The sequence below is a fragment of the Perna viridis genome, chromosome 2, assembly GCF_037379345.1.
Source record: "Perna viridis isolate PV_CMFRI_1.1 ecotype Kerala chromosome 2, ASM3737934v1, whole genome shotgun sequence".
Taxonomy (NCBI): Eukaryota; Metazoa; Mollusca; class Bivalvia; order Mytilida; family Mytilidae; genus Perna; species Perna viridis.
Window position 1 is genome coordinate 48,277,011 of NC_142446.1, and position 20,120 is coordinate 48,297,130.

The following is a 20,120-nucleotide window of genomic DNA, read 5'->3' on the forward strand; positions in this document are numbered from 1 at the left end:
CACAAAGTTCTCGATTCGATCTGCAACATAGGCTTTATAAAATGAGTTTAACGTTTCAGATATTCAAACTATTAAGTGTACTAAAATTGTTAGTCCGAATTTCCTCTGACCCTGCAACCCTCCTCTTTTTTATTTGGATGCTGATATGTCGGGTTGGGGTCAGAACGATGTGCCATACAACAAGTTGGAGATTCAGCGGTACCGCACTCTGCCCCCCCCCCCAACACACACACCTTCCACTGCATTTCCAATAAATATTTAAATAACCTGCTCGAAAATTGCGTTTAAACAATTAAATTAGGGTACTCTAAGGATGGGGTGCCACATGTAATATTTTACACATCTAAAAAATTCACAGTTCAACCACAAGTATTGCAGCAGGATTACCAAACAATTGTAAATTGGATCCAACCAGGTGTTTTCATAATATGTTTTTCCAGTACACACGCTTGTTTAGACACACAAAGAAGGCCGTGCTTGTTGATCTCACGTGACCATCTGTGTATGACGGAATCTCATTTGCATACGACCAAATCTCGCTTGCGTCACGCAAAGTTGGAAATCGAAAGTAAATGGCTGCTGACCCTGGGTTAAGGCTTTCAAACTCCTTTTTACCGAGATTTGATGACAAAAAGCCGATAAAACTTATATCAGCATAAAGAAAAATGAATCCCGAATCGAACTAGGTATGCACCACCTACACATGAAAGTCGTAAAAAGCGCGTGAAGGGCGATACTTCGCGGTACCGCTGAATCTCCAACTTTTTGTATGGCACATCGTTCTGACCCCAACCCGACATATCAATATCCAAATAAAAAAGAGGAGGGTTGCAGGGTCAGTGGAAATTCGGACTATAAAATTGTATAGCACGGAATCGTTTCCGTGCAATTTGTCTAGTTTCCGGCCTGTTTTATGAACAGACACATGTAAAGTATCTAGTCTACCTTACGTTTCGATTAAAAGAATAAGGGTTTTCAGATTCATTTTTATACATACAAATATCATATATTTTTTTTGTTGCATTTGTCATTATATGCTCGGACTTCAAATAAAACCTTCAAGATTTAACCATGAATCAGGGATTCTCAAACAAAAATGCGACTCGGGGGTTCTTGATAAGGCTGGATTTCGTAATACATTTGACAATACATATACTGTGAACTTTGAACTTTACATTTAATGTGTCTTATGATGTTTAACTGTGCGCCAGGCTGGTGCTTGTAATGCAATATCCTCTGCAATGGTAGATCCACATTGTAAAGAGGATGCCAGCCGGGGTTCCTCAGAAAAGGGTGTGTGTGCTAGGATATTATTTACTATTTTTGTCAATTTTACACATGAAAATGACAAATTTTCCAATAAAAAGGGGGAAGCTAATCCCATGCACCCCCTTCTGGAGCCGTTGCTGCCCTGACGAATTATACTAAACGAGTTGATAAAAACAAACCAGATTCCTTGTAAAAATATTCATTCAAAGGCAAAAATAAGTAAGAAGTTCAGACGCAATAAAAACTTCTACGATTTTTTTACCTTTCAAAAAGACTCCAATTTTAGTAGCCGTATGAATAGGACACAATGGTAACATAGTTGTTATAGAATATTAGTTCGAAGGAAACATCATTGTCCAGGTCTGGAGCGGATCAAGAATATTAAAACAAAGAGAGGGGTTCTGATCAAAAAACAGGGGATACAATCTATCGTTTGCAGATTTACTGTCCATAAGTTGTTATAAACTTTCTTTTTTGCGGCGTAAACATACATGTACAGAGCAGTTGTAGTAAGTGGTTTGTGCACTGAATTGTGCGTTACTTCTGTTGTCATATTTTGACAAGGTAGAAAAGTTGTTTTGAACATTTACAATGTCATAGTTGTAATTTTCGGGCAGCTAATCATGTCTGTTTTCTTCACGCAAAGAATGAATAAGGGCCACTTTATGGTTCAATCTAATTCTAATTTGTTATATTCTAAATACCAATAAGAATTAAACTGAATACGGGATCACAACTGTAAAAGCATCTTCGCTACCCTAGGGTTACGGTCTTGCCCCCTCCATTCACGAAATGGGAGGGGCAGGACCGTAACCCTTGCCTAACGAAGATGCTGTAAAATATAGGAATCGTAAATAAACCACTCATGATTTGTAAGCTTTTCATCGGTCTATATGATAGTAAATGCCGATTTTATTTGAAATAATCCATTTACAAAAAATCTTTGTAACGTTCTCCTTTTCACCGTCACATACTAGATGACTTTTAAGCAATGCCAGAGTTTCCCTCCTTCGTTTAAACCGGAATGACATCATTTATATAAGAACAGATCGATGGGCGCTTAAGGAAAAACAGAGAAAAGGTGTTAAAATTAATATCCTAGCAATGAACCTGGTCCAAACCCCCTGTTATTTATCAAGCCTGGCTTGCTAGTTAATTCTTTAAATTTATATATGTTATTCTCTTGACTATTTTTGTATTTTTGGTGCTTTGTCTTGACTATATGGATATCCTGTTCTTCATTCCAATTTCCTGAAAACGAACATTGTTGAGCTTCGATTATTGAATAACAGAAAAAAATATGTCAAATTTTTATCGATCTGCTTAAAAAGCACTTAAAATCTTGAGCATGTAAAAATAAATTACCTTTGATGATATTCATGCGTTTCTGTTGTACCAACAGTTCGGAAACAGAACAGGTTGTCCGGGAATTGATTTCGTATTTTACAATTTTAGTATAATTAGTAGTTAAATATGTGAAAATTTGTGACTTCAAACTCATTTTGCAAAGCTCATGTTGCAGATCGAATCGAGAACGTTGTGTTTATTTTATTTGTTATCTAGTAAAGAATATTTAGATATACATTGCAATATTATACGGTGTCTTATTATCTCTTAATCATTGAAAATGCACTAAAATGCAACCATTTTTAGGAGCAACTTTGTTCTGTGATTTAATAGTCAACTTTTTTTTGGAAAAGGTTCTTTTTTTTACATTTTTGAAATTCTATACATGTGATCTTTACACGTTATTTGTTTCCCAATACCTACAATAAACGATTTCGCTTAAATTACTTATTAAAGTGTATTGGGGTCGATTGATCTTTGACCCCTCCTCTAATTAATGCAAAATAGCAGAAAACTTTACCGTTTTTCACTTTGAGAAGTACGATATTGAAAAACTGCATTGATTTAACTTTCCATTGACATATGATACAGCCGTATTACCTCTAGGGCCATTAAACTCGAAAACTAAAGCACCTTTTGATACCTGTCGTCAGCACTATTTATAGTAATCATTTTTGGAAGAAAATCTTCACTCTTCACGTTGATGTACTCCCAAACAGTTAGAGTGGGGAAACGAGCTCGGACCCACGTGGGGTCTGGGAGTAGGCCAGAGCGTCAACAGAGCAGCCCAGCCGATAGTAGGACGTACTCTGAGTTCTTCGGTCGGGTATCCCGAAGGCTGGGCTCCGCTACCTACAACTACTAACAGACATTTACTAACAAAATCCCCATAAAGGGCGGTCGTGCGAGATCCGTAAGGATAGTCAAGACCGTAAAAACCTCCAATCACCGAAGAGAATCGATGCGATCCGTAATTGATTCCGATATAATTGTATTGTGTAAAAAACAAAATGGCGGGTGTTAATGATATTGTTGGTGAAACTGCCAGTTTGATATTATAGTACATAATTTAATTTTAGATGTTACACCCTTCATAATTAGATAATAAATTTTTCCATCATCTCATGGACCAGCTTATGAGCTAAGCGGCGGTTTATATCAAAACTTCAATAGTTTCATTAAAATGTTTCTTCCGTCTAGATGGGTTTGAAATGCATTTAGAGATGGGTTTGAAAAGCATTTAGACGAAAGGTAAACATATCTATATGAAAACTTAAAGTATCTAGATGCTTTTACTTCTTATATAGAGCCCCGTGCAGGTCCGGGTGTTAAAAGAATAGGCCTGCAGCAGCGCTAAGCTTGTCGTAAAGGGCGACTAAATAGTGCTCAGAAACCTAGCCGTGGGCTAGGCGCTCTGCCCACAGAGCAACTGGGATGTGTGCCCCAGGTGGTGGAATGGGGTACCCCTGGCGTGTTACATGCTGGGGTTGTCAGGCTATAATACGGAAAACCTGACCGCAAACCATAGTGGTGCACCGTGTTGAGAAAGATGCCACGTTCCTCGCACGTTAAAGAACCCTGCTGTGGTATTCGATAGGAGTAGGAACCTTTGCGCTCCGCCACAGGAGGCTAAATTGCCCGACCTTACCCATCCCCCCTTTTTCCAGTGGCAATCAAAATTTGTCGACCCTATTATCCTTGTGACCCATCCTTTTTTTTTCATTTCATGTTCATTTTATCATCCATTTCATGTTCATTGTCTGAATATAGCTGAAATATTGCTGCTCGGACGTTAAACCCCAAAAAACAAACTTCTTATATAGATATTTTCAATTTTCATCTTTGTGTTTTGTAAATTGATAGATGTTTTAAAAGTCGTATAGATGCTTTTTAAATTCATTAGAAGGCTCTGAACGTTAAAAGTATATAGATGAAAACTTGAACACCTAGTTACTGTGTTACCCAGTTCTTTTATATAAATACTTCCATTCAAATGCTTTTTAAAACCATATAGGTGATTTTTAATGTAATCTAGATGAACTATAAAACATCGAAATTAAAGTAAAAACAAGAAGAACATGATTGGACCAAGGAACAATGTATTGATCTCGATACCTTAGATGAAACCATAGCAGCTTTTCTATGATTCGACACTTCTTCTGGTTGAACAAATACGTGGATTTTGCAAAAGGATCTCGATAAAAGTTGAAAGTGTGTAAAGATTCAATAATTTATCTAGATGATTGCAGAAAACATCTAGATACTTTCTTAATTCATCTGTATAAATAACATAGGGAATGTTGATATGAGCCATCACTCTTATAATTGCTTAATTTACATAAATGCCCCAGTAAATCTTAGTTAAAAACAAGTAGAACCAAAACTCACAACCTAAAATACCTTTATTGGTAAATCTACCATTGCTTTTGTTTCTTGGATCTGAAAAAGAGTTTCAAGATAGAGACACGGGTGCTCAGTGATTGTATCAGCAGGGATTTTTCAAATAAATAAAATGTATACAAAACAGTTTCATGTGCATACAAGACATTAATGTAAGTTTGTGTCTTATATTTAGACCAGTCTAGTATTTGATAATAGTAATTCAATATTTTGAGAATTCGAGTTGATTTCATTTATCAATGAAATCGAGATTTCATTTATCAATGAAATCGAGATCAATATGGATTCCTACGAAACCCAAGATTTAAAGACAGAACAAGAAAGCACAAAGCCAGAAGAATTGACGCCCCTTTTGTGTGGAACATTCAAACATGTTCAATCAACAACCAAAAACCTGCGAAATAGCATGTTAAAAGTTATCAGAGGTTCAAGATTAAATTAGGATTTCTTAAGCAGGAAAACGAATGCGAAATCAATATCTTACAAGAAATTTACCTTCTTTAAAGGTTTACAGTCGTAACATTTTATTATATTTTGAAACTAGGTTTTATTTTACTTGAAGGTCGTAATGTACCGCTAAATAAAACAGCCAGAGATGATTGCAACTTGTTTCAGCCGAACCCTAGGGATATCAGTCGCCAACTCTTAGCAAGAGACCAATTTATTCCAGTTAAAAGTATCAATATTTTGATAGCAGGCTGGATTCAGTTTATGATACATGATTGGTTTTACAGTGGACGAAATGATGAAAAAAGGTGCTTCTTTCATCGTTTCATTTCAGCTTGAATATCACGCCGGAACAAAGAAAAAGTGAAAAAGTTTCCATAAAACCAATTCACTAAATTGACATCTGAAATGCCTAAATATGCATTGTATGATGAAATGTATTGTCGTAAAAAAAGACGGTACGAATGTTTCCCGTTTTACAGTATCAGCAATATATCTTGTAATACTCTTTTTCCAGTGTCATTTATACTGCCTGTGTGTTTTGAAATATACCGGAGAAAATTAACCATAAGGATGAGGGAAGTTAAACACAATCTCCGAAACAGAGGTCCGTGTATCTCCTTCGTCAAACAAACACTTAGTACAGGGACGAAGGAGCTACCAACCTCTGTTTCGGAGATTGGGTTAAACACGCAATAAAACCTGCTTTTACCCATCATTAATACCTGGGCCATTGCGTTTGGTTGCAACTTTCCGGTTTTTGCATTTACAATGCCATTTATTATACGGACTATCCTTTTGATTATTCTGTTTTACTACTGCCTGGAGTTTATCAATTTTAAATAGTGTATTCTTGTACACCGCTTTGCTTGTTTCTTACTTTAATCTGTTATTTTAGGACAATTAAGGTTAAAGTCCGAGACGATGACGAACATTTCCATGGCACTATGGATATACCAATGACCAAACCAGACATGTGCACAAAACATCCAGGCTTGACAAAATCGTTGTAAACGGTTTGGTGGAATCCATTGCAGCGATAAGAAAAAATACGAAACATCAAAACAGTGTTACACATTGGTGGGATGCATCTCAACTTTACGGAAGTGACGCAACAACTAACTCTTAAGTCAGAACTATGATTGATGGAAAGTTAACTCTTACCAAAGACGGTCGCTTACCTATTGATCCACAGAATGGACTTCCTGCTACGGGTATCTATCGTTTTACCAAAGTAAATAAATCATGCCTTAGAGAGATAATGGTTGATCTCAGAACTAATCGTTAACTGTGAGAGTGATTAAGGAGAAACCATGGCTACAGGAAGTAGAAGATAGATAATCAAGGATCGAATACCAAGAACAAAAAAATGCAACAAAGCGCCCAGTTTACATATTATCCTGAATATAGTTTCGTTTGAAGTGGAGTCTGTCATATAAAATATGCATTAGTATTTGATGAAAGATGATTTTGTTCTTTCAGTTACACAAAAGTATCTTTATTTCCTTTAATACAACTTGTACTTTATTTCCAGTGAACAGACATAAGATACTATTTTTTATCGTTTTTTGACAATGTTCATTTTTGTTTGTTTTGAAGGTCGTATGGACAAACTGGAGCAATCAGTCGTTCCATAAAATGTTGTCTCATATCTTCCCATTTTACTAATTATTTTCAATCCTTACCGTTTATATTTTAAGGATTTTTGCATTGAGCACACTAGATTGTTTTATTAGTCGATCCAAATGTAGTTATAACAAAAAGTGATTTTCAGGTCTAGCAATTAACTGGTAGGTTGGTATTGAAATGTTTCATATTATTTGGACGAAGGAGCACAATTATATCTGTGATGAGCTAAAACGACAGTATCCATCAATACTGCAAGGCTTATGGTTTCTGCAGTAATAGTTAAGATACACGTTTTAGAATGGACAACTGCTATATTACAAAATGACCTTGTTGGCCTAGGGCTTAAAAGTAATTGGTACGGAACGACGTTGGAAGAGTTTACAAGAGGCAATAAAAGTTTAGCAGCGTCACTAGAAAAAAAGTACCCAGAGTTAGCCAGTGGTATACTTGGGACCGTAGGTATGTCTGCCACTTACTATTATTTCTACATGTGTGTTATTTTGGTTATTTTATGTTCTGAAAAAATGTACAAATTATTTTTTTTTTTGTATTTTGACTTTGTACAAATTATAATTTGTCTAAAATACGCTTGAACAAATCATAATTTGTACCCTCCCCCCCCCAAAAAAAAGGCCAAAAATAACTTTCAACTTGTACAAGAATCTTTCATATCTGTTTTATGAACTAGAGTCAAATGTAGCTTTAAGGGGGTAGACCTAGGGTAAGGGACGTTACTCATGAAATCATTGATATATTTGTATCATATTCAATTTTACCAAAGCCTCTCAAGCTTCCGTTTGAAGCAGAATAAAATAAATCCAAGTTAATTAGATGCTTACATAAGATTGATGTAAAAAGCTGAATACAAACGTTCCAATGATTTTTAAGAGTTGTGTCCCTTACCCTAGGTCTACCTCCGTAAAAAAATAATGACAATGGAAAACATCAATACAAATTTTCAAATTCACACGAGAAAAGACTCTTGATGAAGTCATTTCATTTGTTTGTGCCTGCCAGTGATTAATGACAACGTGTGTTACTGTGTAATTTAGCTCTTCTACATTTGCATTTGTTTTTGCTAACCCATTTACATTTCCAAGCAAGGTATTCCTGGCCACAAATTTTTGATAATTTGCTAATAGCTTCTTTTAGCAAGATTTGTCCTGAAGGAACTTTACTTTTGTTTCTCTTCATGCATTTATTTTAGGAAGTTGATAGTTGTTTGATATACATCTTTGTTCCGTTTCCATGGTTATTGTCTCTGAATTGCGATATTTTAATCCGCATTCCGTTTCGGATACTTGTTACCTTTGGTTTGTTATTTCTTATCTTTATGGGAAACTTTAAGAAATTCTAACTTGTTGGAGGGTTTAACCATTACTTAATCTTGGGGTATCTATCAATAATCATTGTATAAGAATAATTTTGATCACATGCCAGATTTTGCCGCAATAAGTCTGACAGTGAAGAAAAACAGTAATTTCGGATTTTCTTTATCCCTATGTGTAGTTTTTTTTTATTTTGATATAATTTTAGACAGAGATTGTAAAAAAAAATAACGGTTTCAATATAAAACAAACATTGTTAAACACTTTTTGAATTATAATCACCTAGACCTTTAAAAATATAATGGCTCTGTGTTAGACGCCATTCATTCATCTCTGGTGCCCAAAACTGAGGCACTGTAGCACCGTAGCACCGTAGCTTACCATTGACAACTCTGTTAATATAAATTTGGTTAAAGTTTGATACTGGACTCAATGCTCGACTGGCCGATCTTGCAATAACTTTTGACATAGATTTCTCCCTTCATATCTTTACAGAAGGAGTTTTGAACTGCACATAAAAAAATACCCAATAGTAATTTTTTTATTACATGACAAATGTTTCAATTGTTTGTTCTAGAAAACTCAAATGAAATGACCAATGCAGTATTCGAAAAGTCTCGGAAAGTGCTCATAGAAAGTTCAGTGGAAAATTTATTTTACTCTTTTGGGACGGATTATCCAGGAGCAATGACACTTCACAACTATCCACATTTTCTACGGAACATGAACCTGTCCAGCCATAGTCCCTTTAGCTCAGAAAAAGTAGATTTAGCAACTAGAGATATTGTTCGAGACAGGGAACGAGGCATTCCGAGGTTTGCATACACAATTCAGTTCAATTCTTCATTTAATCGATTTGTTTTTCGATTCATTTCAAAATCTTTCAGACCAATTGTCTAACCGTGTGTAGTTTTATTTTATTTTATTTTATTTTATTTATTTTTTTTGGTCAACATTATAAAACTGTTTGAGTTCTGATATGATGTTATATTAAACCATTAACATTTTTCGAGGAGATGACATTCTTTCTTGTCAGAATCTAATTAGGTTTTTTATCAGGACATTGTAACATTGCAATCATTAAGACCAATATGACAAATGAAAATATACACGTATACACTTACATAAAAACAATCGTTTGGTAGTTAGTTTTATTAGAAAAACTAATAAATCTTACATAAGAAAAGTTCTAACAAACATTTTCACACGATAAAAAAAACCAATCAAAAGACATGGCTGGATATAGTTTTTTTTCTAGGTTGGTTATCCTGAAAGCCACACATGTACAAATAGTTTATTTCCTTTTTATCAAGTACCAGTCCATATAAAATTCAGACACCGTCGATGGTTAAGTGATTCATGGTGTAGAGTAGAGAGAGAAAAACACCGAACAAAGGAATCTTTTTTCAGTCTACGTTTACTATATTTTTACATAACAATTATCATTTAAGTTTTCAGATTTATATTTTGAGAAAATCATACACTCACCTTCAGTAAAATCAACTAAATTAATCCAAACCAAGAACGATAATTCTTGCAAAATACCAATTTCATTTACAATTTACATATCTTATTCTCAAAAGCGCAACAACCAAAAGATAAACTAAGACCGATTTTGTGATCATTAACTGTTTCTGAACAAGATATTAAAGTGTTCGATGGGTTTTTGACATGCATGAATCAACTCCTGCCTGATTTTTACAGAGATTGTAAAACAATGTCTTTTCATATTCTAAGGAGTTTCAAAGCGATATCTTTGTTTTGTTGGATATGTTGAGTCCCTTTTTTTCTTGCACATATTTTTGTATTAGATTTGACCTTTCCGGGAAATAAATACAAAGACTTAAAAAAAAACGAACCAATTTAACATTATATATTATATGATTTATAAACGTGTTTAATACAAAAATACCAATCACGTAGGTATTCCAAATAACTATTTACTGTACACGTGTTTCAAGGAGTATGACCATTTTTATTGTTAGAAGATGCCGTCGTTTTTATTTTATCTTGGATACAAAATTTTCCTATCACCTGATCAATAAACAATGTCATGAACTTTAAACCACGCCTATTTTAACCGGACTACTTTTGCCATGTGTAGTGGAATAAATTGATATGAATTTATCATAGTTTTTGCCAAAATATATAATTATAAGTAAATATTTGCTCATCTTTATATACTATTCTCTGTTTCTAGGTACAATGAATTCCGTCGATTATTACATTTGACACCAAAAACAACATTTGAGGAATCAACTCCGGACAAGGACCGCGTGACTGAGCTTCGACGCGTCTACAATGAAGACGTTGAAGCAGTCGATCTGCTCATTGGATCGCTTGCCGAAAATCCTTTACCGAAAGGTTTTGGCTTTAGTGATACATTTTTCAGGATTTTTCTGGTCATGGGAAGAAGGAGGCTAGAAGCTGACCGTTTCTTTACTGATGATTACACGCCAGAACTATATACACAGTGGAGTCTTGATTATATTGACCAAACATTTTTTTAAGACGTTCTTGCCCGACACAATCCGTCATTACAGTCAGTTCTTAAAAACGTTAACAATACCTTTATACCATGGCAGTCACAAACTGGAAAATAGGGAGGAGTACCCTCTCGCCAGTAGCATAAGAAGCAATTTCTTGGGAAGATTAAAAAATATACTAGTATGCAAATTTAATCCAACCTGATTAAATTTGAAAAACGTCTCTTATGTAAGCTCCATAGTTAACATTGCCATCATGGGTGTGGCGTGATGTCAAAGCGAACTCAATACCGACTGCTTCGGAATAACATGACCATCATTACATTGAGAGAGAGAAAAAATGCACCTGAACCGTAATATTGCGAAATTAACATAGTCTGGTTCCTTGTCAAAAATGCACTTATATGCTTGGGAAATAACCAAAGATTTTTCATGTATTAATAGAACATTAATATTGAAAACCATTATCTCAAGAATTTTATCGTTTTCTTCAGTACGAAAGTCGATTAGTCTCATTACAACAAATAAAAAACAACCATCGCTATAAGGAATTATTATTGCATTATCACGATTTCTCCATTTTTTTTTACTTTAATTATTTTGGTCGGTGCTCTTAGTTTTATCAAGATTTCTCCATTTTTTTCCTTTAATTATTTTGGTCGGTGCTCTTAGTTTTTCTTGGTGTTAGAATTTTGTATGTTGATACGATTTTGTTTTATTCACGACAGCTAGTTATACCCACGCAAAGCGGGAGGTATATAATGATCATGCCGTCCGTCCGTCTGTTTGTTCTCTGCCTCATAAGCAATAGTTATTCATCATAACGAGTTACGCGTACTAGAACCGATGTCATGATAAAAAAACTTGACATCTAACTGTAATCTATAGAATATATTCCAAAGATAAAGACTAGATAGGGAAAACAGACACACACAACAAAGAATATGAAATACCCAAAATGACACGTACAAAGAGACAAAAGTAAACGAGCAAACTGGGATCATAGACCAGGTGCACCGGTAGGTAAGCGTCCTCTGCTTTTCTAGACTCTAAAACCTTACACACACACAAACACACTATCAAAATGTTAAATTATTAAATTGTAATAGAACGAATTCTTATAAAGTAGTTTTACAAAAAAAATAACATCTATACCTGCAGGAATTTCAAATAATCTTTAAGTTTTCAGTAGTGTCCAAGTTGCTATTATGTTGTCTGTTTTCTTACCCTAGTCTTTGTCCCTATGTCATGAATATATTGTTATACTTGGTTTTCATATTTGAGTAAATGGTAAAGTAGAAGCAAACAAGAAGAAATATTAAATTTATTCATGTTATGAATGAAAATGACAGCTCACAATAACAATTTCTCCTTGCATTTTCATTAAATGTGTCATGGATATCTTGTTCTCATCATTGGACCCTTTGCATTTAGACATTTTTTGAAATAAAAGTTTCATATATCCGTAAAAAGCACCATAAAAAGTTTGCCAGATTCAGACTTGGCTTTTCATACTTGAGTGAAAGGTAATGTGGAAACAAACTCCAAGAAATGACAAATTTACTAAAAATGTGAATAAAAATGAGAGCTCACAATAACATTTTATCCTTGCGTGTTTCATTATAATTCATTGAGCACCTCTATATGAGCACCTCTACATCCAATTTAATGGCAAAGTTTCTGTCTTCTCCAATTGAATCAAAGTTTATCCATTACAAAATAGTATATATATAGTTGCATTACCTAATTATCATCTTTAGAAGTTTTTAAAGAAGTTCTATAAGGTTAAGGCATAGTCGCCAATACGGAATGGGTTCCAACCATCAACCATATGTCAGTTAATGGCAGTTTCCTGTTTTGCTAAGGTTGCCTCTTGCATGATAATATTGACCGTGCAAATAAAAATTATTTAAACAATATGAATGGCAGATTGAAGACTTTCCGAACGACTGCAATAGACTACATACGACGCTATACAGAAACATCTTAACAACAGTTCTTGGTTAACAAATTAAAAGAAAAATATTTTCGTATGTGATGAATTTAGACTTAAAATATTGTGTATCATCTGAGTTGTTCATGTAATCTCCGATATATCAATTATATCAATATTATTATTGAAAATTCTCTAAATTGTTGATGACATTTATGGTAAAGTTTCTTTTATCTTTTCTAGAAACATTCAGCAGATGTGATAATAGTAAGTTTTTTGGTTTAATTTATCTTTAAATCCTGACGGTGTGTTTTGGTTTTTTTCCAACATAAATTGTACAGTTATTACTAATCTATTTGTTTTACGGAGGAAGACCTAGGGTAAGGGACATAACTCTTACAAATCGTTGGAATGTTTGTATTCAGCATTTTACATCAATCTCATGTAAGCATGAGAGTAACTTGGACTGATTTCATTCTGTTTCAAATGGAAGCTTGATAGGCTTTAGTGAAATCGAGTATGATATAAACATATCACTGATTTCAGGAGTTATGTCCCTTACCCTAGGTCTACCTCCTTAAGCGTCAGATGGTTATTTTTAATTCCATCTGTCAATAAATACGAAATTATCTTAAACTCGATACCCCAATAAAAACCTAGTTTATCGTTTAGAGAGTCGTACTTTTTTTTAAGGATTTTTTTCTGTACTGTAGTGGACTTCTGGGGTGCTGTCTCATTATTTTTTTCCTTACACCTTCACCTTGTTATTTTTATTTACTTTGTCCTTGAAAATCTAACGAGAATTAAAAACGAAAAACGTCATCAAATATTTTCATTACGAAGTGTCACATCAGTTCAAAAAGAGGTTCGTCTTATATAAACTTTAGGTTCGTTTATAACTAATGATTTATATTGTTACTGTGCATATGAATGTTCGTTCATACTTACCATCTCTGTCATTTAAATGACAACAATGTACTATGATCAATTCCTTTTTATAGAACATATTAACTACTCAATCTTTTTTTTTCAAAAAAAGTCGTTCAGACATTGCATCAAAGTTGAGATCAAATGAACTTTTCACCTTAAAGGTTGAGTGTAAAAAGATAATTATGAGAAAAGTTATTGTCATTTAGAAGTATACTCGTATTGACCTAGTAACTTACAATTGTCTATAAATAGAGTGTTTTGTATTTATGCATTAATGATTTTTTTAGTATTTTTCAAGATACGTAAGAACGTATCATTTATTTAATTGGTTTTGTGTAAGGACGTTTTAATAAACAATAATCTAATAAAATATAACAGAGAGAGAGAGAGAGAGAGAGAGAGAGAGAGAGAGAGAGAGAGAGAGAGAGAGAGAGAGAGAGAGAGAATCCGGTAAATGCAGTTATATTTGTTTTGCAAACCAGAGATAAGATTATAGCTGCATCCTTGTCTTATATACCGTTGACCTTCTATTGACTTTGCATTCGTCTATTCACCGATTTTAAGCTGCGAACATATACTTTTTTTTTATTGCGATAAAGGATATCATTATCAATAGAAATCCCGTTTGAGACAAAAAAAAATAATTAAATAAAAAATAAACATCCTGTTTGGTTAACCTATTTAACCCTTTAATAAGATTAACTTTATATTTTTAATCCTTTTATGAAACTGAAACAGCTTTCTCCGCATCATTTCTATACCTTCAGCTCGAATTTCACGACAGTAGTCATCTCGGTACAAAAATATATGAAAACAAGACGATTTTGATTTTAAAATAATAAATTTCCCTTTCTTATGTAATAATAAATCAGCTTCTCCAGCATATGGTGTTTATATTTCTCATTCGTTTTAAGGTATGTCAGAGCAAGAAGCGACTGTTATGACTTCTCAAACGCCTTCGAGAGAGGCTTTTGGACCAGGAAAACACGTCTCATACTCTGCCTAAAAGATTTATTTTCGATATCAATATCTTATTGAAAAATATTCTGTTTCTGAAAAATCAGATTAAAGATGGTGGTTGTTCATAACGTCTGTAAATTAATTTTCTTTAGATTTTACTTGTATATTATTATTTCATCTTCTACTTAACGCAACTCCTCACAAAGTTCAAGACTTCTTGAAACTCGTGGCTTAAATTTACATATGTTGTTATTGTATCACGTTCTATTTAATTTCACCTATTTATTACGCTATGTAACCTGGTCAAACCCACATTTCATTTGAAATACCTGAACCAAGTCAGGACCATTGCAGTATTTCCGGTTTCTACCCTGATATTGTCATTTGTTAAACGGACTTCCTTTTCTACGCCTTTTTCTTTTTACTCCTGTCTAGCTTTTATCAGTTCCACGATTTTGTTATTACCCTTCATTTACTGTTAAATTTCACTCCTTAAACGAAATAAATTTATTGATTTGATGTAGTTGATTTATGTTTTTTTACAGAAAATTCCCCAAAAATATGTACACAAACTATATCATCACAATTTAAACCATATGGTAGTTTTTTTTTTCCTTTTATTATATAAGTAATGGTCGAAAGAATAATCAAGGGAACCTAGATCCGAGATGAAAAACGTATATATTGCAAGAATAATAACCAGACAGAGAGAGAACAAACACACAACTATGTACGGAACGCCATTACTGCCTTTATATATAGCCTTCCGCTTATCGATTGTCGCGGATTAGGGGGCTTCTTTTCAACATACGGAACGCCATTACTGCTTTAATATATGGAACGCCATCACTGCATTAATATACTGCTTAATTTGTCATCGAATGCTATTCCTATAATAAAGGGTCAGCTTTACATATTATATATGGTGCGAAGAATTCATTATAGGGTATAAGTTACGAATTGAATGGTTTAGAATACGTAACAATTAGTTTGTTACGTAATTTTGAAAGCGTTTTATGATTTGCGATCGTAACCATACGATGAATCGTGACCATTTCAGGAAAATATCTGACCATTGTCTATGTGTAACAAACCATCTATTATGTTACTCTGTTACAAATACCCCATAACAAATCATCTAGACAACACACTATAAATTATAGCCAGACTCGACTCTTCATACCATGAACTACATCCGATTAGTTAAAACATTCACACTATACTCCGATCCAGTGACAAAATAATTATACTCTTCAATTTGTTAATGAGAAAACATTTTGTAAAACTTGGACTACCAAATATTTCTATTAACCATTTAACGCATAAAAAGCACTCTTTAATTCGTATTTGTCGTCTGAATATAGCTGAAATATTGCTGCTCGGACGTTAAACCCCAACAATCAATCAGTCAATCATTAATTCATATTTGTAACCATACGAAGATAATAAATTTTGACCATTTCAATTACCTTACAAACCATCTCCTATGTTTTCCCAACCATTCGATTTGTAACTTACACCATATAAAGAATTCTTCATCCCATATAGTGTGTAAAGTTGACCCTTTATTATAGGAATAACACCGATGACAAATTAAGCAGTATATTAATGCAGTGATGGCGTTCCATATATTAAGACAGTAATTGCGTTCCGTATGTTGAAAAGACGCACACTCATCAGCGACAATCGATCATTGGATGAAAATATGTTGTCATCAGAAAAAGAAGATTATATATAATTGTATAAATAGTATGTACAATTTCTTGAATAATAATAAGTGCATTTTCAAAATAATGGATAGTTTATTGCTGGTTATCTTCGTCTCGATAATTCCGTATTTGGCAGTATCTCAACCAACAGGTAATTTTTTAAATCGCACACATGAAACGTTACTTTGGTGACTTTTTATGTGATTTCTTAAGTTTTAAGAAGTTTATATTTAACGACTTCTGTCGTTCAGATACTCCACCAATGTAAGCGGCTGGAATTACGTTCCTCTATACTTACGCTCTACGCTCTTACTTACGAGCGTCATATTGCAAACCGCCCTCGTTCCGACGTTCTATGAAATCGGCAGAATTAATGTAAAATAATTACTATTTAAAACATTTTATACATTTTCTTTACCCTAACACTGAAAAAGATGACTATATTGAAGAAAAAACAAATGACCTATTTGGTGAGAAAATCCAGCAATCCTGGAAATCCTTTGTAAAATCAGTTTAAATGAACTTCACATTTGGTTTTCAGCATTTTTGATGGGTACATCCGGTTAATATCATCATGGATTTTAATTTGCGAAACGAAAATAACCAAAAAATTGCCATTATCAACTTTAGGTTCGTTTTGTAAAAAATATATTATATTCCGTACAATTAGTGACCTTATTCAAACTGACTGGTCACTTTGATAGCTGTCTTCATTACAAATGTTTTCTAGGTGTTTAACTAAGATTCAAGATTTTTTATCGCTTGATTTCCTATGGGTTAAACTTTTTTTATGTTAATAAAAGACATAAAATATTTAAAAAAAAAAAAAAAAAAACATGTTTAGCTTATTCACATTTGCGGTTTTTGTCAACCTGTCAGATGGCAACAGGTGTAAACAGCTAAGTAAAACTCCATAGGAAGGTTCGGAAATATACATGTTATATTTTATGCTTATCATCGCAAAAATGTGTCACTGACTGAATATTCATAGAAAACAGGTTAATTTAATCAGACTGATCTGTAAAGACTTGTAAAAGAAGAATATTTGACCTGTGTTTTCATTTCTGTATATTGATCGAACAGACAGCTTAAAAGTAAGCAACATTTCAACATAGAAAAATTTAATGTCATCCACCGTATCAAAGACTGATACACCAAACACACCAAGCAATAAGAGTAATGGAACTAACAACCACCGATCAACAAAATTGTCATAACTGACACTTATGATTAGTTGTAGTAATATGCAACAAAGGTCGTATGTAAGAAAGAATATATATAAAAAATGTGCTGCTACAAAGGTTTCAAATGATGTATATTTTATTGCATTTACTGTTGAAGTTTATACAGATGAGATAAATGGTCACTTTGCATTGGTTGTTCTCCACATTTTAGTACTCACTGGTAATATACACCCACACCCAGGCCCTATCTATAAGACAGAAGCAACTTGGACCACTGAATATAGTACATCTAAATGCATGTAGCCTTTTACCAAAACTTGATCTTTTAGAGGTAGAACTGTCAGAGTATGATGTTATTATGATATCGGAAACTCATTTAAGTGGTGATATAAACACTGAATATATTCAGTTAAAAAGATTCGAAAACCGCATTCGTAAGGATAGAAATAGCTACGGCGGAGGTGTAGCTATCTATGCCAAGAACAGTCTACATATTCGTAAGAGACCAGATTTTCATAATACTGATCTTGAGATTATTTGGGTTGAGGTTAGTACTACATCATCTAAAATTATGATTGGCGTTATGTACAGACCACCAAACTCACTGGTGTCATATTGGCAGACCCTGGAGAATAATTTACAGTCCATTATTGATATGAACATACCTATTTTTCTGGTAGGGGATCTAAATGTTGATATGTTAACGAACCATTATGGACATCTTCGAAACCTTTTGAGTAAACTTAACTTAGAAAATATTGTTCTTGAACCAACAAGGATCACTGATACTTCCGCTACATGTCTAGATCTATTTATTACGAATCGACCAAATCTTATCTTATCTGTTAATGTTCTACCGAACTTCTGTAGTGACCACTGTCCTGTAAGTGTAGGTATTAATTTAAAAAAAATCAAGCAAAAATGCTACAAACGTACGGTGCGTAGAAATGACCAAGCAAACTATATTGCTATGTCAGATGATATACAAAGGAATGATTGGAATATACTTTTTGAGAATAAGACTGTAAATGAAGCAAACTCAATTTTGCAGTCAAAACTCATGGAGGTGTGTGACAATCATATTCCTACCAAATCAGTAGTTATACGTCCAAACGACAAACCGTTTATGAATAATTCCATACGGCGAGCAATTCGCAAACGTGACTGAGCTTGCTATAGAGCAAAAAACACAGATAACCCAAATCATTGGGCTTCGTATCGACAACAGCGGAATGACGTCATTAAACTTGTGAGAGATACTAAGGCATCTTATAGGCAAAAATTAACATCGCAATTGACTGATAAAAATATTCCACCAGGCAAAATGTGGCGTATTGCGAAGTCTGTATGTAAACTTAACAAGTGTGATAACATTAGTCCACCATTAGTAAACAGAGGACGGATAATTATACACCCATCTGAAAAGTGTGATATATTTAATGATTTTTTCATTGGTATTTCACAAATTGAAGATGAGCCGGAACTCCCAGCTGAGATTCAGGAACCGGTTAATGAATTGCGGGATTTTGTAATTGCCGAGCATGAAGTTAAAGATCAACTTAATATATTAGATATTACAAAACCAACTGGTCCAGATGGTATTGCACCAATTATACTTCAAAATATTTCAGAGTCGTTGGTGCATCCACTGACATTACTTTTTAACAAGTCTCTACATTGTGGTTACCTTATCTTTGAAAACGATATCATGTTACACCCATTTATAACAATAAAGGGTCTATATCGGATGTTTCCAATTTCCGTCCTATTTCCTTTAACATGTGTTCTTTGTAAGATGATGGAAAAGATCTTGGTTAAACATATGCATAACTTTGTTCTAGAACATCAAATTATAACAGAACATAGTCTGGATTCATGCCAAAAGACTCAACTGTTTATCAATTGTTAAATATTTATAATACCATACTCAGTAACTTAGATGTGGGTAGGGATGTTAAATTTGTATTTTGTGATATATCTGAGGCTTTTGATCGAGTTTGGCATCAGGGACTTTTACTCAAAATACAAAAAATGGGTTTTCTGGGAATTTACTTAATTGGATTACCGATTATCTGAATGAGAGAAAGCAGAGAGTGGTATTTGATGGATACAATTCTGGATGGGGAGATATTGATGCAGGGGTCCCCCCAAGGTTTTGTTTTAGGATCTTTCCTCTCTTTCTTATCTATATAAACGATATTATAAATGGTGTAGACTATCATTTAAAACTTTTTGCAGACGATACATCACTATTTGTTATTGTTGATGATCAAAACTACATAGATGCTGCAGACACAGACTTATCGCATATAAATAATTGTTCTCGAAATTGGGCTATAAAATTTAATCCGTCCAAGACTGAGTCTTTGCTGTTCTCTCGAAGAAATGTAGAGAACCATCCTGTATATTTTGGGGGTCCGTAAAACCAGATAAACGATGTCAATGTACATACACACCTGGGTCTTGACTTTCAGAATAATGCAAAATGGAATAGCCAT

The 20,120-nt window shown here is 33.8% G+C and overlaps 1 protein-coding gene across 1 annotated transcript; it reads left to right on the forward strand.

The window, feature by feature from the left end:
- The first annotated feature begins 555 nt into the window (after positions 1-555).
- Positions 556-11,073, forward strand: LOC148625488 (uncharacterized). The gene is made up of 4 exons (XM_088569079.1): positions 556-686; positions 6,362-7,551; positions 8,998-9,235; positions 10,621-11,073. The coding sequence occupies exons 2-4, from the start codon at positions 7,353-7,355 to the stop codon at positions 10,928-10,930; spliced, it is 747 nt and encodes a 248-aa protein (XP_088425205.1). The 5' UTR covers positions 556-686; positions 6,362-7,352; the 3' UTR covers positions 10,931-11,073.
- The last annotated feature ends 9,047 nt before the right edge of the window (positions 11,074-20,120 follow it).